The following is a 20367-nucleotide window of genomic DNA, read 5'->3' as shown; positions in this document are numbered from 1 at the left end:
AGAAACTTTTCGAGTCTCTGCTGCCTCTATTGGATGCATGACTTGACAGCCATACCAACGTAAAGGGCAATGGAATTATGTGGGCAGTGACAGCTACATCATTAAATTAACCTATCTCTTTTCATTTATGAAAGGCAGCATAAATGCCCCTCTATTCTGACAAATACTTCATCTGTTTGATACATGGAATTTAAGATTCATTTCTCTACCTTTCCATTTCACGAACCTCTTTGACGCTTTCCACACAATAATCAACTGCAAGTAGATCAGTTTGTAACATTTACACATACAGTACATTATTTTGCTGCAATAGTTAATATTTTCCGGAGGATCTGTCCTTTCCTGTTATTCTTCCTGGTATATTACCAAAGTTAAGTGACTTGCATGTCAACCGGTTTTGCTGCCCCTTAATTGTTAAGAATAGGTTCAGTGATTTTCTTGAGACTAACGGTGGGAGCTAAAGTTACTGAAACAGAAGTAAATTGTGAATTTCTTGGGGCTATTTTCATCTTACGAATTATCGCATTAGTACACTCTATCCAGTCAATACAACCTAACTTCTAAGTCAACAGTATATACGTCCCTATCCAGATCTGGTCTGGTCTGGTCTGGGAGGCGCCCAGTCAATAGCTGCTGAAGTTTTTGTGTGTTTTAAAGTTTGAGCTAATGCTAAGACAAATGTCTTCTCCTCCATAAGTATGTCCAGGAAGAGATATGGTATTCAAGAGGCCCCGTCCTCCATCCATTAACTCATCCCCTATAGCTTACCCTCCATTTTAATTTGAAAAGTACTGACGTGAAGAGATGGGGTAGAGTGACTTCACATCTACTGTGTGTGTTTGTTTGTTTGTGTAAAAGAAACACATAAAGACAGAGACAAAGAGACTGAGAGCAGAGAGGACAGAGACTTCTAGGCCTGATACTTGAGAGCTCTCCTCCCCTGTTGTTCCTATTGACTCAGTGCTCCAGCCTTCAGGGCGCGAGAGAGCGAATGAGTGATTCAATTATTGACAACACACAACTCTGCCCCATCATGAACATATGCTTCCTCTTTCATCCTCTCCCAGGCCGGCTATATGGAGATCTGGAATAATGGTAATGCATGCCTTCGACGCAGCCCTCTTTCATTCTCGATGGCGAGCTCGACCAAAGTCAACAGTCTAACCTTCAATTTGCTGACACGCATCACACATTTTTTAAAGCATTCAACTCACTGAATACAAGCCCCCTGGAATTAGACATTGTTATGTACAGCGAGTCATTCTCTCGTCCTCTCATCCATGGGCTTCATTTGAATTTGCCTCTAAATCCTTTTCAAATTGAACATTTTCAGCTGAAACATGCTTGTTTGGTTTTTCCAAGAAAGTCCAGCAATCTCTTACAAGTGTTTAAATCCTGATGAGTCAAATGTAACTGGTTGATTCAAACTTGATTTAATTTATAACCTCCTCTTTCAAAATAAATTAATGGGAAGAAGGGGCGGTATTAATGCAACACAAAAGCATTGGCACCTACAAAATGAGACAACTTCTGAAAGTTAACTATAACTGCTGCACACATGACAATTTATGAGGGATAACAAATGGACAACCTGAATATTGCAATAGATGTTTTGGTACCATTTGTCCCTTCCAGCTATCGATACTGATACCTGAACTTTGCATATGTGCCGATACTGAGCCGATTCCGGTGCATACAAAAAAAACAATTTATATTTACTGAATTTGAATCGGTCTGTTTAATCTCAATCTGTCAGGGATAATTGATTTGGTAAAGCCTGGCTCAGGTTAAACCGTTTAATCTGGGTGAAACTAATATAATTTAAAGTAGTATCACGTCCGTACATAATGTGCATACTCACCAGCTGTCTGGTGCGGCCATCGCAATATCTCTTAAATCTAAATCTCTTCTGGGGATGTTCAGTTTGGTTGGTCATCAGTAAGTGTTGGTCATTATGCGTTTTTAAATGTGGCGGCTCTTCCCTCCCCCTTCTTTTAAACCACCAGTGTGTCTGACCTTTTGACCCCCCCAGTCACGTTGCGCCTGGGCGCGGCCCGGCATGGCCCTCCTCCCTCCCCCCCCCTGTACAAGTGCCTGATCAAATCCTCTGCTCCACTTCATCAGCTCTCAGCAAATCAATGGACATCACAGAGATTATCTTTGACAGAGTAATTACACAGAGACAGAGAACTCAGAGGATGACGTGAAGAGATGGGGAGGAGTGGCGGAGGGGCGCCGTGCGAGGCCTCAGCTCTGCATCCACTCCTCGTCTCTCACTGCCCGCCCCGATTCTTATCAAGGAGATGATTATGATATGTATTTGACATCAAGACACATCAGTGTTTCATTTCATATAAGTTTGTTTAGTTTGTCCAGTTCCCGAAGCAGGAATTAACAGCAGTGACCTAAACATTACATAAGAGATTTAGTCACCCGGAAATAAACTAGCACACTGAACATCAGAGTGTAAACAACTGAAGTCTGTCGTTTCTCCTATGTTTTGTGATTTCTTCTTATTTATTTTTCGTTTCTCACACTCCTCGTCCTATCTCCATCCCCCAATCACTCCCTCCTTCCTCTGGCTCCATGTTCAAGACTGTTAGAATGACTAACACCTCTATTTCTCACTCTAAGATTCCCCGTCTAGATTATCAATCAACGCGCTTGTTGGAACATACTAAAACACACACGTGCAAACAAATAAGCATATCAACACATAGTATGTCAACATACATTAATATGCACCGAAAACTCATGCTTGCATGCAGATACAGTACCCCAGCTTGAGGAGAGGAACCACACTGTTAGCGTCTTTTCTGTAGGGCCCAGCATCAAGAGGACCGCCGGCTCTCACACAGAAACATATCAGCACATTAAGCGCCACCAAACTGTAATTTATGTGTCTACCAAACCAAAGATTGCTTTCTCCCGTGAAGCCACCTCTGAGGAGAATAAATGTTTGGTTGAAGTGGAAGCTGCTTAACTGAACTCTTCCCTCATGATGTCGCAGGGGACAAGTTGCAGACTCAGAGCTGCAGTGTTTTATTCAGCATCTTAATGAGTAAATAAATGAAAATGGAATCACTCAGCTTAACTGGAATAACTCAATTAGAGTTGATGTGTAGCTGCTGACTAACTTCATGCGTGTCAGTGGCATGTAGAGCTCGTCTTACACCCTTGTGATTTTTTTTTTGCATGATGAATTAAAACAAAATCATCGTGAGGACATACTTTTAAATAACCCATTGGAAAATAAAAACAAATCTGAGACAGCTGACCAATTTAGAACCATTTAGTAAGATCATTTTACATCTAGAATGAAACAGGTTACAAATAGTTACTTCCTGAAGCCTGGACGAAAAGATCACCACCCAACAACAGTCGCATTACCACTTATCCCTCCTCTCTTGTGCAGCTATTTCAAATGTGTCCAAAATAGAATGAGCTGTGTCTCTCCTGAGACCCCCCCAAACTCTCTGTCCTTCGGCCACCTATCTTTAAACTGCTAATTGCCTCCAACATATGACCGGGACTCTTAATGCCACACAGCCAAAATCAGCGGCTGACCTCACAGCGTGGCCCAGTCATCTGATTTGTGTTAGCTGGCTGCCCTCTTGTCACACAGGCCATTTAGGACGTGGTCAACAGTCACATAATCCAAACTACTCCTCTGCCTTTTTATGTCAGGCGTTATATGCAAATTCACAAATCAAACATCATAAATGAGCCACTCTGAATGAAAGCCCTTTGGGAGCTAAAAGCAATTACAGAATAATGGCTTGAATATCCTGAACGTACGCAGAATGGAGGTGTGTGTGTGTCTGTGTGTGTGTGTGTGTGCTCAGCAGAACAACCTCCCTTGCATTGGCACTGATAGAGGGAGGCAAAGACAGACGAGGGACGAGCACAGCTGGAGTACGAACAGCAGCACAGAGGCAGGGGAGTGTAAACAGTCTCACTGAAGCATCCTCTCTACACTCACACATGAGTCCACACCTCTATTCATAGATATGCACATAAAGAAAGAAAGAAAAGCAGCATGAACTGAAACACGAAGGAGGGTGAGTGACATGTGAAATGCAGGATAACACTCACCAGCCATTGTCAGAATTCCACAGAACAATCAAAGCCGAGCGGAGAGAGGAGCCGAGGCTGAGCCAGAACAGGAGGGAAGCGAAATTAAAAATTGAAAAAAGGCTAGGATGGATAAGGGCAGAGGCGATTTCAAAGCTCCATTTTTTTTCTTCCCCCCCCCCACTGCTGCCGATGCAGACTGCCGCTTGCCTCTTCTCCTCCTTACTTGTGGTTCTCTTCCTCCTTCTCTCCCTGACTCCTTCCCTCTCTGCTCTAAGGCAAGGGGTGGAGAATAAGCGCTATAATGCTCTCGCTCCCTCTCGCTGCTCCCTCTCTCCCACCCTCTCTTGCACACCCTGCACAGAGCATGCCCTACTTCCTGTCTTGCCTCTGACACGGGACACACTCTTCTCTCTTATGCTTGTGTTCATCCACTCTGACATGAATGAATTAAAGGGTAGCTCCCGAAAACCTGCCTCTGATTTGCGGAATGATGAAGGTTTGTCCCCTTTTTCTCACTTGCTCCCTCTCCCCGAGTCCAGCTAAACCCTCCCTCCCCCCCCCCCCCTGTCAGTGATTGACTGCACCTCCCAGCTCTGTTTCCCTGCGCAGGGAGGAGCCTGCATATGGATCGCTGGGGGGGGGGTTAATCACATGTATGTGTGTGTGGTTGCAGCCCGGCTTGGCCCTGCCTCCCCCCCCCGTGTGTGGCTCCAGCGGGGGGGTGTGTGTGTGTGTTGTGTGCTCTTTGTCCTGTCAATTCTGGCGCTTTTCCTGTCAGCCACTTTTGCTTGCCTCTGTTGCCACCGCTGGCAGCACAGGCAAAGGCAAGGGGTAAGGAAGGGGGGTGCAATCAGCCCAGAGTGTTGACTCGGTTTAGCTCATGCTGGGCCCTGGGCAGAAAAAAACACACCATACATATGAGGCTGGAGCTGCAGCTTTGGACGAAGTGACTTGGCCGGTGGGGCCAGCCAAAGGGTTGCTGCTGTAGTTCCAGACAGGAATTTGGATGGGAGGGTTTTGCCATGCTCAATTTGAGCCAGAATTGGTGAACTGGCAGAGGAGATAGGGCTGAGTTTGAGGCTATTTCTAGAGCTCACACGGTGCAGGAACTGGCGAGAGCCGGGGCAGGACACACACCGATAAGGCAGAGCAGCTGTGGAGCTATGGGCTGGTTTACAGAGCCACCACCACAGCTTCTGCACGTCTGCAATGATGTCATCAAATATGACATCATCACCCCCCCCCCCCCCAATTTTCCTGGACACACTCACATAAACCAAATGTCCACACAATAGGGTGCGGAGGACAAATACTGAGCTCAGAGTTCACACCCAGTTTAAACAAAAGCACAGGTCACAGGCGCATTGTTAGCTTTTAAAAGACCAAAACCAGTAAACCTTCCCAGTGGCTTGTTGCTGGCCACCTGTTTCCTCCTGAAACTGAAAAAGCTACAGCCGCAAATATAACTTCACCTAAAGCTAGAATTTAGAGAAGGCTTAATGAAGTGGTCAGGGGGCTTTGAGTTGTGTGAATAAATAATATTCATTATTTATATAATGGATATAAATTGCATGTTGAAAGTAAGACCCACATTATGCACATTGCATGCTAAGGCTGGCTTAAAATAACAGATGTAATAATCTTTGGTCGGAAATATCAATGATCTCGTCATAGAACAGACATATTATCAAGTTTACAGCTTAAGAAATGTTATTAAGTGTGTATATCTTTTTTTATATATATTTCTACAGACAACTACTTTCATTTCACTCAGTTTCAGTTAGAATCTGACAGTTTGAAACTCAGGTTAAAGTATAACTTATGAAGCTTTATACAAAAAATTATACGTTTACAGGTTCAGTAAACCATGTACATGCAATAAATAAAACATCTGTAACTCTAATTTGAACAGTGGACAACAATATTATTATGATCTAGCTTTGTGTTATTGATGAATTATTTATTCATACAGTGAGAGCGATGTTAGGTGCAATTCAGTGCAGTTGGTGGAGTTTGTACTTTGGCCTTGTTTGATTACTTTACTGCAGAATATACAACGTAATATACTCATGAGTGAATGAACAAATGTGTGAATCTCTGGAGGTGAGTCAATGTGACTCCATGAATTTATAAGTGCTTGCAGCTGAGCTGGCTTATACCAGCTGTGGCTAATTCATTTACCAACAATACAATTAATATACTTGTGCATTTCTGCTATTTTTGTGTAATTACCATAGAATATGTATATAAAGAGGACTGCTGCCAAAAGTGAAGACAAAGCATTTAAATTGCCCCCTGGTGGCTGGCTACAGTATAGTTCATAAAACCTGTCTCCCCCATTTAAGTGTATGGGACACTGACCCGACTTTAATGTCAAAACAACCATAAAATAAAGAAAGTAATTATCACACCTTTGTATGATGCATAAACGTTTTTCTAGTAAATATGATTTTAGTTAGTTATTAAATGATCAAAAAATGGGAGGAAATGCCATGACTGACAGCTGAGTCTGACTAGTGAATGATGGAATGCATGCATCAGTGGGATCTTGCTATCCCATTGATGCTTCATCCCCTGATTGGCGCACACTAAGAGAAATTGTGAAAACATATTTAAATTTATTTGAATTGCGTGAACGTTTTCATGCAACGGCGGAGGAAGCGTTCCTTTTTACCAATCGGCTTCTTATCCTGATGCAAAGCCCTCTCATGCTTATAACTGTTAATAGAAGCACGCTATGTGTGGCTTCTTTTGAAGATCAACCTTTTTTTCTTTTTAATACAGCTTAATGAAGGTATCATCAGGAATGCTTCTTCATTAATAACTTCCTCTGAGCAGTGCCTCTGGGCTCCGGTCCATTCATAGATTGTACCGTTTCTATCTATCACCCCATCGGTTTCCAAAAAATCTAAGAAGCGAATCCTTTCTGGTTCACTTAATCCAATTAGGTGAGCCGAAAGCTACCACTTACACAAACGCATGCATGCACGGACACTCTCACACACACACACACACACAAACACAAACACACATCCAGCCGCTAATCACCGTCCCTTTATTAGTCCGATTAGCTGCACCTGTAACACGCTGATTCCAGCTCCTGCAGCCAGTGCCAACATTTAATCACCACTTTCCCACCAGCACCAGCATCAAGGCTCCATCAAGACAATGGGATGATGCTCCGGTAGGTTATGTTGCCAATAATCTTAACGACAACTATCATGCGAGTTTTGAACGGGCTGCTTAAGGTCACTGCCTTGGTACCACTATTGACAAAAAGATGTGAATTGGAGCTGGAGCTGGGTGTAGGTGAAGCCATCGATGCAATTAAGTGTGGGGTGTATTAGGGCTAAGCAATTACATAATATCCATAGTTATCAACAGCAAAATAACAACCGTTCAATAACATTATGACTCCATCTAATAATCCCAGAAATACTCAATTACTGCAGGTCACTTTGACAGTTTCAGAAAGAAAATCAACATAAGCCTAAAATAGACATTTCTGCAGTTTAACTTTTGATATTTCTGTAAGGTGCAAAATTGTAATGTGCAAACAATTTCCAAACCACAGCATGCTCTAAGCCCTTAGAATGGATCATATGAAAAAAAAAAAAGATGCAATGTTTTTGGATAGACAGGATGAGAGTGCAGTGTGATTGCAGGGAGATATTTGAGAGAGTTAGCTGAAGCACAATGAAAAGCTGAATGTCTGACCCAGACACAATCCAGCTCATGATGACAGCACTCAGAGAACACAGCCTCTGTTTTTTTTTTGTTTTTTTTAAAGGGATACTGAGATCTGTCTGGCGCCATCTCATCTCTCCTCCAATCCAGTGCTTGTCCCTTCATTTACAATTCCCCGTGTAGTGGGAATGCAACGCAGTGCAACGACAGCCATCAGTAAAGAATGCAACGGTCTGCATCACAGTAAGGGAATCGAATACATTGTGACTGATTGTAGTCAGTGGCAAAAAGAGTTATTTTGCATTGGTCGTTTTGTGTTTTGTGCGTGAGAATGACACCAAGTGGTGTGTGAGACCCAGCCGAGATGCACCGCTGACTTTTGGCGGCAACCCGACGCTTGTGCTCCGAGGGTTACAGACGGCTCGACACCTTGGTAATGCAATGTTTACTTCTAACCAGGTCGGACTGTAACAAACCGAGCTACGCTGCTGTTATGATCCACATGGCAGTGCCTCTCTTCTCTTTAATTCAGCTTGAGACATTTCAGATAAATATCGCAGCATTACTATTTCATTAACAGCGCATAAAAAACTGTGTTTAGTAAAGAGAATGACATTAAACAGGTTTTGCATCCTTATTATTACATGATATGGCGAAGATCTACTATTATACACGTTCATAACCATCCGTAGAACATAAGTTAAAGCTACTAAATTAATTTCAGTCAGTAACTCCTTTTTCGGAGCCTTCAGGTGGATGCTGGGGCGGTGGAAGGGCTGAATTGACGGGCAGCGATATCGACGCAGGGCAGCAGAGGAAGTGACAAGCAAAGGAAAAAAATCATTGCTGTATAAATAAACCGCCAAATTGGGAGTGGGCTTATGATGATTGTGGAGAGTGTGGCATATTCCACGATTAGAACAGTGAAGCTCAAGCTGGCTGAACTAACTCGCAAGCATTGCTCCATTTACGGCAAGAATCACTATGAGGTGGACCATAGTACCGATCCGGACTCGTACACCATCCGATCTGGGTCCGGAAATATAGCTATTAAATCATTTTGACAAGGGCTTTCTTTTCTTTTTTTTGGCAAAGCTTTTCTAGCCTTTGTGGCACTAATTTAGCTGTTCAGGAAACTCATAGAGCAATTGCACCAGAGCTGTCACATGAGATGATGACAACACTCAGCCAATCAAATATGTGAATTACAATAAGCGTTCTAATCATTGTTGATGGGCGCACCCGATCAGATGAGATAACAGACAGTGAGAAGTGACTCAGAGAAAAGTAAGAAAAGTATCTTGACTCTAAAATAAGAGGAATCTAGTCTAATTCAAGTTTCACTGCTTATAATCTTCTTCTATGACGTATCCCTTTATGTTAAGATACATATTTTCAAAAAAGGCTTTCGGTCATGTATTTAATTTGACTTGTAAGGCAAGGAGTGTACTTGAAATGAAAATATATAATTTATTTGTCATTATTATCAGTATCTACTTGTGATCCCAATAAGTTTCAATGTAAAAACTGTCAAATCAAAAATAAGGGAATGATATTTAAATATTTAGTTTCAGTCAGTTGCTGGCAACAAGAGGTTGATAACAACTAATAATTCAATATATAATCATCATAAATCTAGTTAGACATTATGATGGTCCAGACCTTTGCTTTAGGACGTTTTCTGTATCTGTACCTCTCTGAATTTTGATTTAAATTCCGTGATTTAAAAAGAAATAAAACAAAACAATGTCATTAGACTTCAAGAAGAAAATGGAACGAATTATACAAATATGAAGAAGACAATGAACACAGAGGGGAAATCTTTATAGCAGAAGTTTTTAGAAGGGATTGCGTTTCCTCTCTGTCATTGTATTTACTTTTAAAAACAGATATCACAGTCTCCGAGCCTCAGCACAGACACTGTTTGACCTTAGCGAGACAGCGTCTGAGGAAGCCAGAGCAGGATAATGAAGAACACCAGGATCCCAGAAACACAGTCTGAGGTGTTCTATCAACCCAAGGTTTATTCACACACTTTTTAATAATACATTCCATAATTTATTATTTATAACATTTTATAAATTGAAGCAATAGCACTTTAGGAAGTTGAGAAAAAAATGTAAAATTGTTGATGCAGTCAAAGAGATTGATGTAAGAAGGCAGGTCACCAGACAATGGATGGAAATGAGTTTTGTGCTTTGGAGGTTTCCAGTGATGCAGCATCGCAGACACGACAGGAAGGCCATTCCACAAGACTGAAACATCAGGGATACATAAGTATCTGAAGTCTTGTGAACACAGGTTGTGCACTGGCTGGTATATGATGTTATTCAGTCCGACAGGGCGTCAGGTGATTCCTTTATCTTTGCACAAACAATTGGCTGCACGGTAAAGTCAAGAGCATTTAGGAAGGCCAGGCTGTTTGTATTAGGTGCTGAGGATAGAGGCCAGATGTGACTTGGATCAGTCGATAGAAAGTCAGGAGGGCCGGTGGACGCGGAGCCAGCTCGTCTGTTATACGCAATTTAGCAATCCAATTCACTGCTGGCTCACGTCCCCAGAAGCAGAAGGACGGATGATGCTGATCAAGCTGCAGAAAACTAAAAAGAGGCTGCCTGTTTTAAATTTTCTGAACATAATGGATAGGCAGATGGTGACTGGAAATGCTAAAAGAAAATCCTCCCCTGCTCCAAATCATTGGACCTGTTAAAGGAAGGAGGCAGTGAGGATTCGTCTTGCCATGCCCAAATATCCCCGATATGGATGCTGCCGTCTACGCAGCTTGGATCAGTGGATGGAGCAACGGTATAGAGGTCCTGTCAATCATGACGCTTCAGCACCCAGTACAATGGCACCCAGGAGAGAGTATATTTTCACTAGTTCCAGACATATCACTGACAGCCTCGAGAAAATAATATTTGACGTGTACTTTATTTAACCTTGACTTTTTAGTTTGGTCCACGTCACATCCACTAACATAGGGGAGGTAGGGTTCATGACCTATTTAATGCAGTCAGCCACCGGCGTGCGATTGAGATTCTTTGGCGTATATACAGTCTATGGATCATTATCAGCTGATCATGATAGGGAGCTATATGGTGATGGTAAGTCTACTCTTTTGCTCCACCTACACGCACACACAAACCGAGTGAATCAGGGTAATAAGTGGTAAAGTGGGAGAGAGGCCTGATAGTGAAGGGAAAGTGGTGAAAAGGCATCTAGAGTCATCACCATGGTAATTTAGTGCCTCTGTGATAGTCATTGAGCATCTGGACTGTCATTCTCTCAACTCTTTTACATATGCACTTGATTTTCTTCTATATTTACATTTTTTATCGAGGTCCTTTCCAAACGCTTTTTTATCTCTGGACAAAAAGTTATATTTTCCCTTTTATAATTAATTTAATAGTCTGTGTGTGACTGTTGTCAATCATTTTAACTCAATCCCTATAGATTCAATATTCGTTTCTAATATTTATAATACTGCTGCGGGATCAATAAACGATAAGTCTTTGACCATAGTAGATTAAAGAGAGGGATGAATGAATAAATGACAGTTTGCATGTGTACTGAGCGCTTCTTTAAAGGGATGCGCAGGGTGCTGCTTTGATGGGGCCCTCGGTATTCCTGTCACGCTCGAGGCCCTATCCATTACAGCTCATTACCCGGGGAGCGAATGAAAGAGACGAGAGCCTCTGGCCGCGCGCACAGAATGGCCCAGCAGGGTTAAACATCAACTACACCACCGAACCCCACAAGCTGGCTTGTGGGGTTCGGCTCAACAACACTCAACAACACTCGGGACACCCTGAGGAGGATTCAGCTCCAAATTACACACAGAGAGGAAAGTGATATGTGTTATGAAACCCATCAAAACTAATGTCCAACACTGGTCTAACAAAGTACAGTCTGAAAATCATGCTCACATTCTGCCCCATTCACTGAGGATTTTCCATAAAGGAAGAAAATAATAAGCTGAAAATAACTTGCGGAGAAGTGACGCCAAAGATATTTGGAGTATATGTGCACATAAGCTCAAATTGAAAAAGAACAGGGGATTCTTATCATTGCTTTTTGATGGTACAATTTAAGTTTGCCTTAATTATATATCAAACTTTATTGCAGCATATAATTAATTTAAAGCAGCGGGAGTTTCAGCTGTACTCTCCAATTTGTAGTTAATGTTTTCAGATAGAATGATTATACTGTATTTATTTAAAAAAAAAAATTAAAACAGACAAGGCAGTTGACTAAATAAGAGATAAAGCAGTAACACTGAATAAAGTATTGACTGACTAAACAGTATAAATAAAATCATAAATGTTTCCAGGTGCTTATAGACAATTTTATCTGTAACCAATTCAAAGGCAAAGATGTTTTTCCTATTTTGACCCTCAGACTTTCACAAGCATCCACTTTTCCAGTACACGAGAGGATCATTTTCGTTGAGTTTATGATGATGGTCTATTTTCTGAGTGCTTGAACGCAAGCAGTAACTGAAACAAGCCTCGCTCAGAACACTGAGTAGAGAGTAGCCTCAATTCAGGGGACGCATCCTTGGGATCGCTGCAGTTGAAGACTAATTGCGTACTTTCGACCCTGAGCATCCTCGGTGAGACTATCCCAGAATCCAATTGTGATTTTGGAACTGTTTTTCCAAAGCGATCGTAGCGGCGGTAAAGGGACTTGATGTCCAACGCTTAAGCTTTCAAATGTAAGTATCAGGCTTCAACTCAACCGGACAGCTAACTGTGTGCCTGTTAAAAAACACAGGGGCGACTAAAAGTTTCTCGCCGTGTTCACCTTTAGCTATGTTGCTAGCTATGGGTTCGGCCTTCCCACTCTGCACAGCCCATGAAGGCTGTGTCCTCAGTCTAAGGTAATGCACCACTTTGAGGGTCTAAACTGTCGATGCCCATTGACAGAACTTGTTTGGACTCTTTCACAAACCCACTCTTCTGCCTGTGTGCTACAACCTCAAAACTGAAGAGCCATCTCTGTCCTTGAGGCAAATGAAAGGCACTCTGTTTATGAAAACAAAGGCTGACATATTACCTTTTTTTTCTCAAGTAATAAAAAAAACACCCAACTCTGCCTGGGCACCAAAACAACCCCACATCACTCTTGAATTAATAAAATGCTCATTAGGAGATATAGAAACAGAGACAGATGAGGCTGTGAAGTCGTGTTATCATGACCAAATTAGAGGCATTAGATGAGATGTTATTGATGGCTTCATTGAATGTGCACGGGATGCAGCTCAATAACGCACAGTAGTAAGTGGAACCTGCTCTGTGCAACACATTAATACCCTGAGAGCTCTGATCCATCTTCACCGAATAATGCTGATACATTGCAAATGAGATGGAGTGAGGAGAGATGCAAAAGAGAGGAAGAGGAGGAGGATGCCCTCTTCCTCGGCCTAATTATACTGCAGCAACTAGCATAATGAAAGAACTGCTGTTGTGTGTCTCCAGATGAGCAACAACAAAACAAAATCGGACATCTGATTGTTGTCACTATTAAGTACGATCCCTCTCTGGAAAGCGGCCCTCAGCTTTAGAGGAGTGGGACTGAAATAAGGAGCACAAAGACCTGGTAAAGGAGACATTTTCCCCAAAAGAGAGACATAATATAAATGGGTTAGGAGCAAGCAAATAATTAAGATTAAGATGCATTTATTTGTCCCAAACACATGCAAAGGCACACTCATGCAGTTAGGGAAATTTAACCTCTGCTTTTGACCCATCTGGTGCAGGACACACAGAGCAGTGAGCGACCATGTACGGCGCCCGGGGAGCAGATGTTGGGGGAGGAAGGTGCCTTGCTCAGGGGCACTAGACAGGGTAGGGAGAATCATCTTGGATTTTTGGACAGATCAATCCAGGTTCGTCTTTTTGTTGTTTCTCCGTGGAGTCGAACCAGAGAAGAACCAGAGTCCACCGCGTCTCCTTCACAAATGTGAAAGAGACGAGAGTCAAGGAAGAGAAACGCTGGGGCTGTTGCACAAAAGGCTGCGGCGAGGGCAGGGAGAGAAGAAGAGGGGACTAGGGGGGGGGGGGGGGGGGCGAGTCTCTGAGCACTCGACTGGGCTTAATGTAGCGTAAATCCACCAGTGAACTGTGGCTCCAAACAACAGCTCCAAACATAACTGAGAGACGCAGATAAGAGGACCAACGTGACAAATGATAGTGGAACAGGAATGCACCGGAGAGAGAGAGAGAGAGAGAGAGAGAGAGAGAGAGAGAGACGGATGAAATAAACATACCCAGAGCGAGAGGAGAGTCAACGAGAAACAGAGGCAGGGACTAAGAAGGGTTAATAGACTTTGGGATTGACTGTCAGTGAATGAGGGAGTGAGACGCGAGGAGGGGGAGAAACAACGCTGAAGAAGGGAGGGAGCAATAGAAAAAGGTTGGATATTGCAGTCGAACCACCTGGGGAATGTTTACAGAATTTAATAACTCTAAATGTCATCACTTTATTGGATTTATGTATGTCTGTCTCTCTCTCTTTCCGTCTTTGCTTCACACACACACACACACACACACACACACAAACTCACTCTTACCCCTACCTGCAACAATTACCATGGCACCCATTGCTGCAGCTTTACGGAGAGATGGCGGGGAGGTTTGTATGAAGGGCTCTTGAACTCGGTAACAGGCAGTGAAGCCTTCTTATTTGCTGGTGCCTCACTGACTTATGGTCTCTGAAAACGTTACATTACAACTGTCAATACAAGGGAAGACGACACAGAGTTCATGGGACTCATACTCAAGACCCCAGTGAGGGGAAGATATCCTTGTGAGCGCTTTCCATGATCAAAACCCTTCGATACTTAAAGTAAAGGCTACTTTCACCCAAAAATGGCATGCCATGTCGCTGAGTGAATGGTTGTTTGTCACTGTATATATTGGCCCTGAGATACGCTGGCGACCTGTCCAGACTCAACCCCGCCTCTCACCTAATGACAACTGGGGATGGATTCCAGCCCCCTGCGAGCCTTACTGGATAAGCCATATAGAAAATGGATAAATGGATGCAGGTCGAATTTACTATTTTTATTCGTAAACAAAGGCTAATAATATATATAGTCCTAATAGGTCATGGCTGATGTTTATTTACTCTCTCAGAACCATAGGTCAGGCTAAATCTGGACATTTTATTATGTCCATCCATTATCCTCCCTGAGCCTCTCCAACTATCAGAGGTGGAGTTTATATTTCAAAGGTGGGACACACGCACTAGGGGCAAGCCTAAATCCTCAAAAGGGCTTTGGCTTTAACTATGATTGAAATGTCTCTTTCATGTCTTAAAAAATGCTTATCATAGAAAATAGACACTACATTGACTTACATCGTAGGGGGAGACATGCAGAATAAAACCACATTACATATATGGGAAGTTCTCTAATAGGCCCCTGATATCTTTCCTGCACCTCAAAGCAATATGAATATTAAAATATGTGTTTCTTATAAAACTATAGCCTGGAGAAAAGCAAGCAGCAAATTAAAGATAATTTCCCTGCACAAAAATCATGATTGATTCGTCCAATACTGCCTTCTGAAAAAGTGTGTGTGGTGGGGGGGGGGGGGGAAATCCTCTGTGCATCCCTGTAATTACGCCCCTGACGAACATATATCTCCCAGTGTGCAGTATAAGGCTCCCTGCAACGCAAACATAATTGAAGAATATGCTGAGCAGATTGTCTGAGACGTGCGAGACAGAGGGAGCGGGACGAGAAATACTGATGTAACAAATCTGTTCAGCCATTTTATCCATCTGCTGATATTCCGAGCTGAAGTCTGAGAGTGACGGCAAAAAAGGCTTCCCTGCTGTGTTATTGAAGCAGCCGTTCCATAAAGGCGCATGAGTCACCGGTGCCCACAGTGCTGAGAGCTGCAGTTACTCAAGCAGGCGCACACACACACACACACAAAACCCACAGAGATATGCATACAAGGAGACATAATCACAAACCATCAGCTACATCAAACTACTCCTGTAGCAACTACCTCCAGACAAACAAGTGTTCCCATGATCCCACAGTGAGGGACTGGATGGACAGGAAGATGGAGCGAGGCTACTGTCTTAATAGGATATAGGATGTAGGTGTGTGTGTGTGTCTGTGTGTGTGTGTGTGTGCGCGTGCTTTCAATGAAGCTCGCACTGGGTATGACTGTATGTAGTGTGTGGGTTTGTCTGTCTGTGAGGGGTAGAAAGAGAGAGATACTGAGAGTGTATGTGTGTGGCTAAAAACACACAGAAAACAAACACACACACAAAAAAAAAAAATTTTCTTGCTTGGACTATGCTGTGAAGAGGACAGCAGCAGAGAACAGAGGATGAGAAACAGCACTGAATATGACATACTACTGGATTATTCACGTTTTCTTGCCAACACACTTCACTGCTCTATTGGCACACAGAGATGCTTCTTTGCATGTTGCCGCCACCAATTGGCAATCAGTGGAATTGGCTGGGAGCAGCGGTGGGAATGAGCAAGGTTGTGTATGATACAACGGAAAAACACGGACTCAACCAGTAAAAACATCGAACACAGCTCAAAATGTGTATGTACATGTTCTGCTTTTTAAATAAAACTATATCAAACTAAAATAGAGCCAAGACAAGACACGCCTTATTTATCGTGATTAATTAATTTGTATCTGAAAAAACTTCCATTTGAATAACATCTGCCGACTCCTTTTGGAAAAACATTACAATAAGATGGCATAGTGCACTGCGTACCCATACTAAAAGCCCACACGTTCGACCCACTGTGATATTCATCAGTGTGTCCGGTCAAGGTCGGAGTTGATCAGATGAGACGAGCAGAAGCCAGTGAGGGTCAGATCATCTCCGACACAAGAAAATAACACAGAGCAGATGAGAGCAACAAGACACAGGACAGAGGACATTATCCGGTCAGCACACCGAACAATGACAGACCACTGCACAGAGACACTTGGTTGTATTGAAACAAACACATAGTATAGCCTACATTTTTCCAAATGGTGTCTTTGCAGCTGCAGAGCGCTGATTGTCTAAACTGAAATGTCTAAATAAAGGTCTCTTAAAGTGAACCAAAGAGCTTAAAGAAATGCGTATGTGAGTCTTTTAGCTGGTAACTAGTATTGCCATCTTTTTTTTGCCGACCTCATTAACAGAATGCTGGACACATAAACACAAATAGACATCTCTATTAACATCTGTGTATGAATGCAAATACATGAAGCAAATGGCATTTCTGTTAATTTGCGCACAGACTGTTTACCTGCGGGCCACCAAAGCCTGTGTATGATTAAACAAGAAACAGAAACCAGAAATATTCCGTTCCGGAAAAAACTTGTCTCCGATTTTACATATTCATATTATGACGCAAATATAATGTAATCACTGTTTTTTCTGTGTGCAGTGCTGGTGTGCATTCCATGTGTTTCTGCTTTGCTATGTAGATAAGGAGTGTTCAGTTAGTGTCCAGCCTCGGATTAACACAGATGAATATTTCATGTTGGACGTCCAGCTGCTCCCCATCTGCAGGTCTCGCCCCTGAGACCACCTGAGGCCACGGGGCCTAACAATGTCATCACAGCAAACACACACACACACACACACACACAGACTGAGCATCGACACGTAAAACACGATGCTGCGCAAAACAAATATGATTATGAAACTGAGATACATGCAACTTTTATTCCCATACAGCGAGATCCAACAGCGGTCAGCGCTCGAGCTGTTAAGCGCTCCACTGCGTCTTTCATATTCAAGGCTGAACATCTGCACACCGAGGGGGGGTTGGGGGTAAAGGATTCCTTCCCTCCTCCCTACTTTGTCTCATGTCTCTTTTTCCCTCCCTCTCTACCTCTGCCAGTTCCCTTGCCCGTCTTCTTCTTCTGCTGTGTCTTCTGCCCTGTGGGGAGACTGCTCCCAGGCTGCCAGGGAGCGTCACCGACTCCCGCTCTCAGCACATTACTCTCTTGTTCTGCATCCTTTACATGCGTTCTCACTTGTTTTTCGCACACACACGCACACACAAACTGATATCTATGGCATTTCTCTCTTCCTTTACTGTGTATGGAGATCATTAAATATACGAGTCAGGTAGTGCATTTGTAAGTGAGGTGTGTGTGCATGTGTGTTAATCCAGGTGAGATAAGCCGCCCCCTGGACATTCCAATTTCCTGTCCGATATTTGCCGTCTCCCCGGAGCACTTTATCGAAGAGTGAAACATAAATGCTGATAGCTTAGGATAGCGTTCCGCTGTTTGAAAAATAGAGAAACTGAGGGCGTGATGAAATTGGAGAGTGATGAGATGGAAATGGACAGAAAGAGGTGAAGCTGGAATGATAGAAGCGATAAAACATTTTTTTAAATGGGCAAGAGAATGAGAAAAGACAGCGGGACGAAGAGGAGGTATGAGCTCATTTTGTACGACTGCAGAGTTCGCCATGTTCCACGCTAAACACTTGGTAGCGTTCTCTCTTGTGAGAGACTGACAGTGATGTTAATGCCTCATTAAGAGAGAGAAGAGAGGCACAGAAAAAAAAGCAGAACATCTCTTCAAATGCAGCATTCTCATTAATTAAAACCACAGATGGACACCTTGGCTCTTCTCCAGATGCGCTACAAACAGGCACTGGGAATGATGGCTGTTACTCGCCCGTGTATGGAATCACGATAAAGAAAAAAGAGGGGTGAGCAGGAGGCGCGGTTACGGATCCACGCGGCCTGGTCTGGAATTCAAATTGAGATGGTCAGGCGAGGGTCAATGTTTGCCAAGTGGCCGAGTTTCTGAGGAAATTAGTAGACTCAATCAGAAATGGGCAATTATCGCAGCCTGAAGCTAAACACACTATCACGTGCTGTAGAGCCGTGAGCAGGAGACCCAACCCAGATCTGTACTGTTTAGACTCTGAGGCAGTGGATGGAGAGGATTATAGGAGAAACTATTTCTATTCAGGTTAAATATTTGTTATTTATTTGTGTTTCTGTCTTCGGAATCGATAAGGACCAGAAAAAAGAGATCAAGAATTGCATGTAAACAAAATATCTAGTGACATAAATCCACTATCGACTACAAGTCTAAATACTTATAATTTATACAGAGGGAAATGTTTGTAGCCACAGGTCTTGTATCTCAGGTCAATCACCACAACAGCATTAGCTGGTATTTATTAATAGAGCCAAAATACCAACATGCTGCTTGTATATATTTATCATACATGCTGTACGTGGTGTGTTTAAATAAAACATCCAATCCAACTAAGAATGTTCTGGTTATCTGATTCGTTTTTGAAGGAATGACATGTGCTTGGTTAGAGCATTACTTTTTAAGCGATTGGTTAGTAACACACAACAATCCAACCTGTTGAAAGTTTCTACTTTTCCCTTCGAGGAAACATTCTATTCCGACCAGTATTTATATTAATTCTACTGCTTTGTCCAGATGGCCAGACAAAGCAAAAGACTCCTACTTTAGCGTAAGTAGGTTACAACCTTGATATTGCAGAGACAAGCCGTGACAGAACAGAGGAGAGGAGACTCGTCATGGGTTTCTGTGAGAGAACGAGAGTAAAGAGCGAGACGCATTAGAAGTGACAGATTGGAGAGTCGGGATTTGCTGGTTTTCACAATATACTGACAACGCAACACAAAAACGTCAACTGTGACCTGAATAACCAGCCATCAGGAGGAGCGAGGCGCCGGAATGGAAGGCGGCGGACAAACACAGGAGCAAAACAAAGCTGCACCCAGCGAACCCCTACCTGTCATTGTCGACGCTCCTGAAGCCGGGGAGGATGTGTCTGAAGCTGGAGTTGCGGTCGAGTTTGGGCTGACTCTTGGTGCGTTTGATCGAGCCCTTCAGCCGCCGGCTCAGAAACCCCTGATGGAGAGAGACAAAGACAGTCAATACAGCGGTGTCACTGCGAGGTGCAGCTGGGGAGAGTCTCAGGGACGTCAATCACTGGCTCTCAACTTGGCAGCGGGACAGAATACATTAATACCAACGTTTACCTGCCGCAGGGCCCGAGGTCACGAGCAGTAAAAGGAGAAACAAATGGGTATAGATTTTTCATATCAGGCTGGGAGCCATGTTCACAAGAGAAGCCAGCACAAGGTCAGACGCACAATATTTCCTGAATTCAAAACTTCTAGCAACATCAAGCACATTCACACACAGGACCGTGACTAAAAGAGGATTCCAACAGAGCACAAGCAGAAGAAAAGCCGGTAGGAAATACTTTTGGCACAATAACAGCGCCAATTGTGTCTGTATTTGTGACCTCTGAATACAGTGTTTTGTAATTATTTTCACAAACTAATTCAGCGGGTACACCCCTTTATTAGTTTGCTAATTTTCCTCCTTTGTCTGGGTCTGTGTGTTTACTCCTTCCCAACATCTGCAATCGCACTCCCCCAAGCACCTCGCCGTCGCCATGGCAACTGCCGGCTGGCATAAGGAGCGAGAGCACATGAACCAAAATGAGATGTGGTGCAGGAATCTCAGGATGCTGTTTAAGTTTATTTTGGACCCCGGTCGTCTTGGCCATGCAGACGAAGAAGATCACGGAGGAGGGGAAGCGAGAAGAGGA

At 43.1% G+C, this 20367-nt stretch overlaps 1 protein-coding gene across 6 annotated transcripts in view; it reads right to left on the bottom strand.

Annotated features, from left to right (window-relative positions):
* Window positions 1-20367, bottom strand: part of dab2ipb (DAB2 interacting protein b) — a 128585-nt gene that overhangs the window by 48834 nt on the left and 59384 nt on the right. For 5 of the 6 annotated variants that reach the window (XM_062412761.1, XM_062412762.1, XM_062412756.1 and 2 more), the window contains exon 3: window positions 19540-19658. In XM_062412761.1, coding sequence (XP_062268745.1) covers window positions 19540-19658 — 119 coding nt within the window. Of the gene's footprint in view, window positions 1-4095; window positions 4534-19539; window positions 19659-20367 lie in introns of those variants that run through there. The other variant, XM_062412760.1, reaches the window with a different exon arrangement.

Source organism: Platichthys flesus, chromosome 19, assembly GCF_949316205.1.
Source record: "Platichthys flesus chromosome 19, fPlaFle2.1, whole genome shotgun sequence".
NCBI classification, from domain to species: domain Eukaryota; kingdom Metazoa; phylum Chordata; class Actinopteri; order Pleuronectiformes; family Pleuronectidae; genus Platichthys; species Platichthys flesus.
This window is presented reverse-complemented; position numbering and strand designations above follow the sequence as displayed.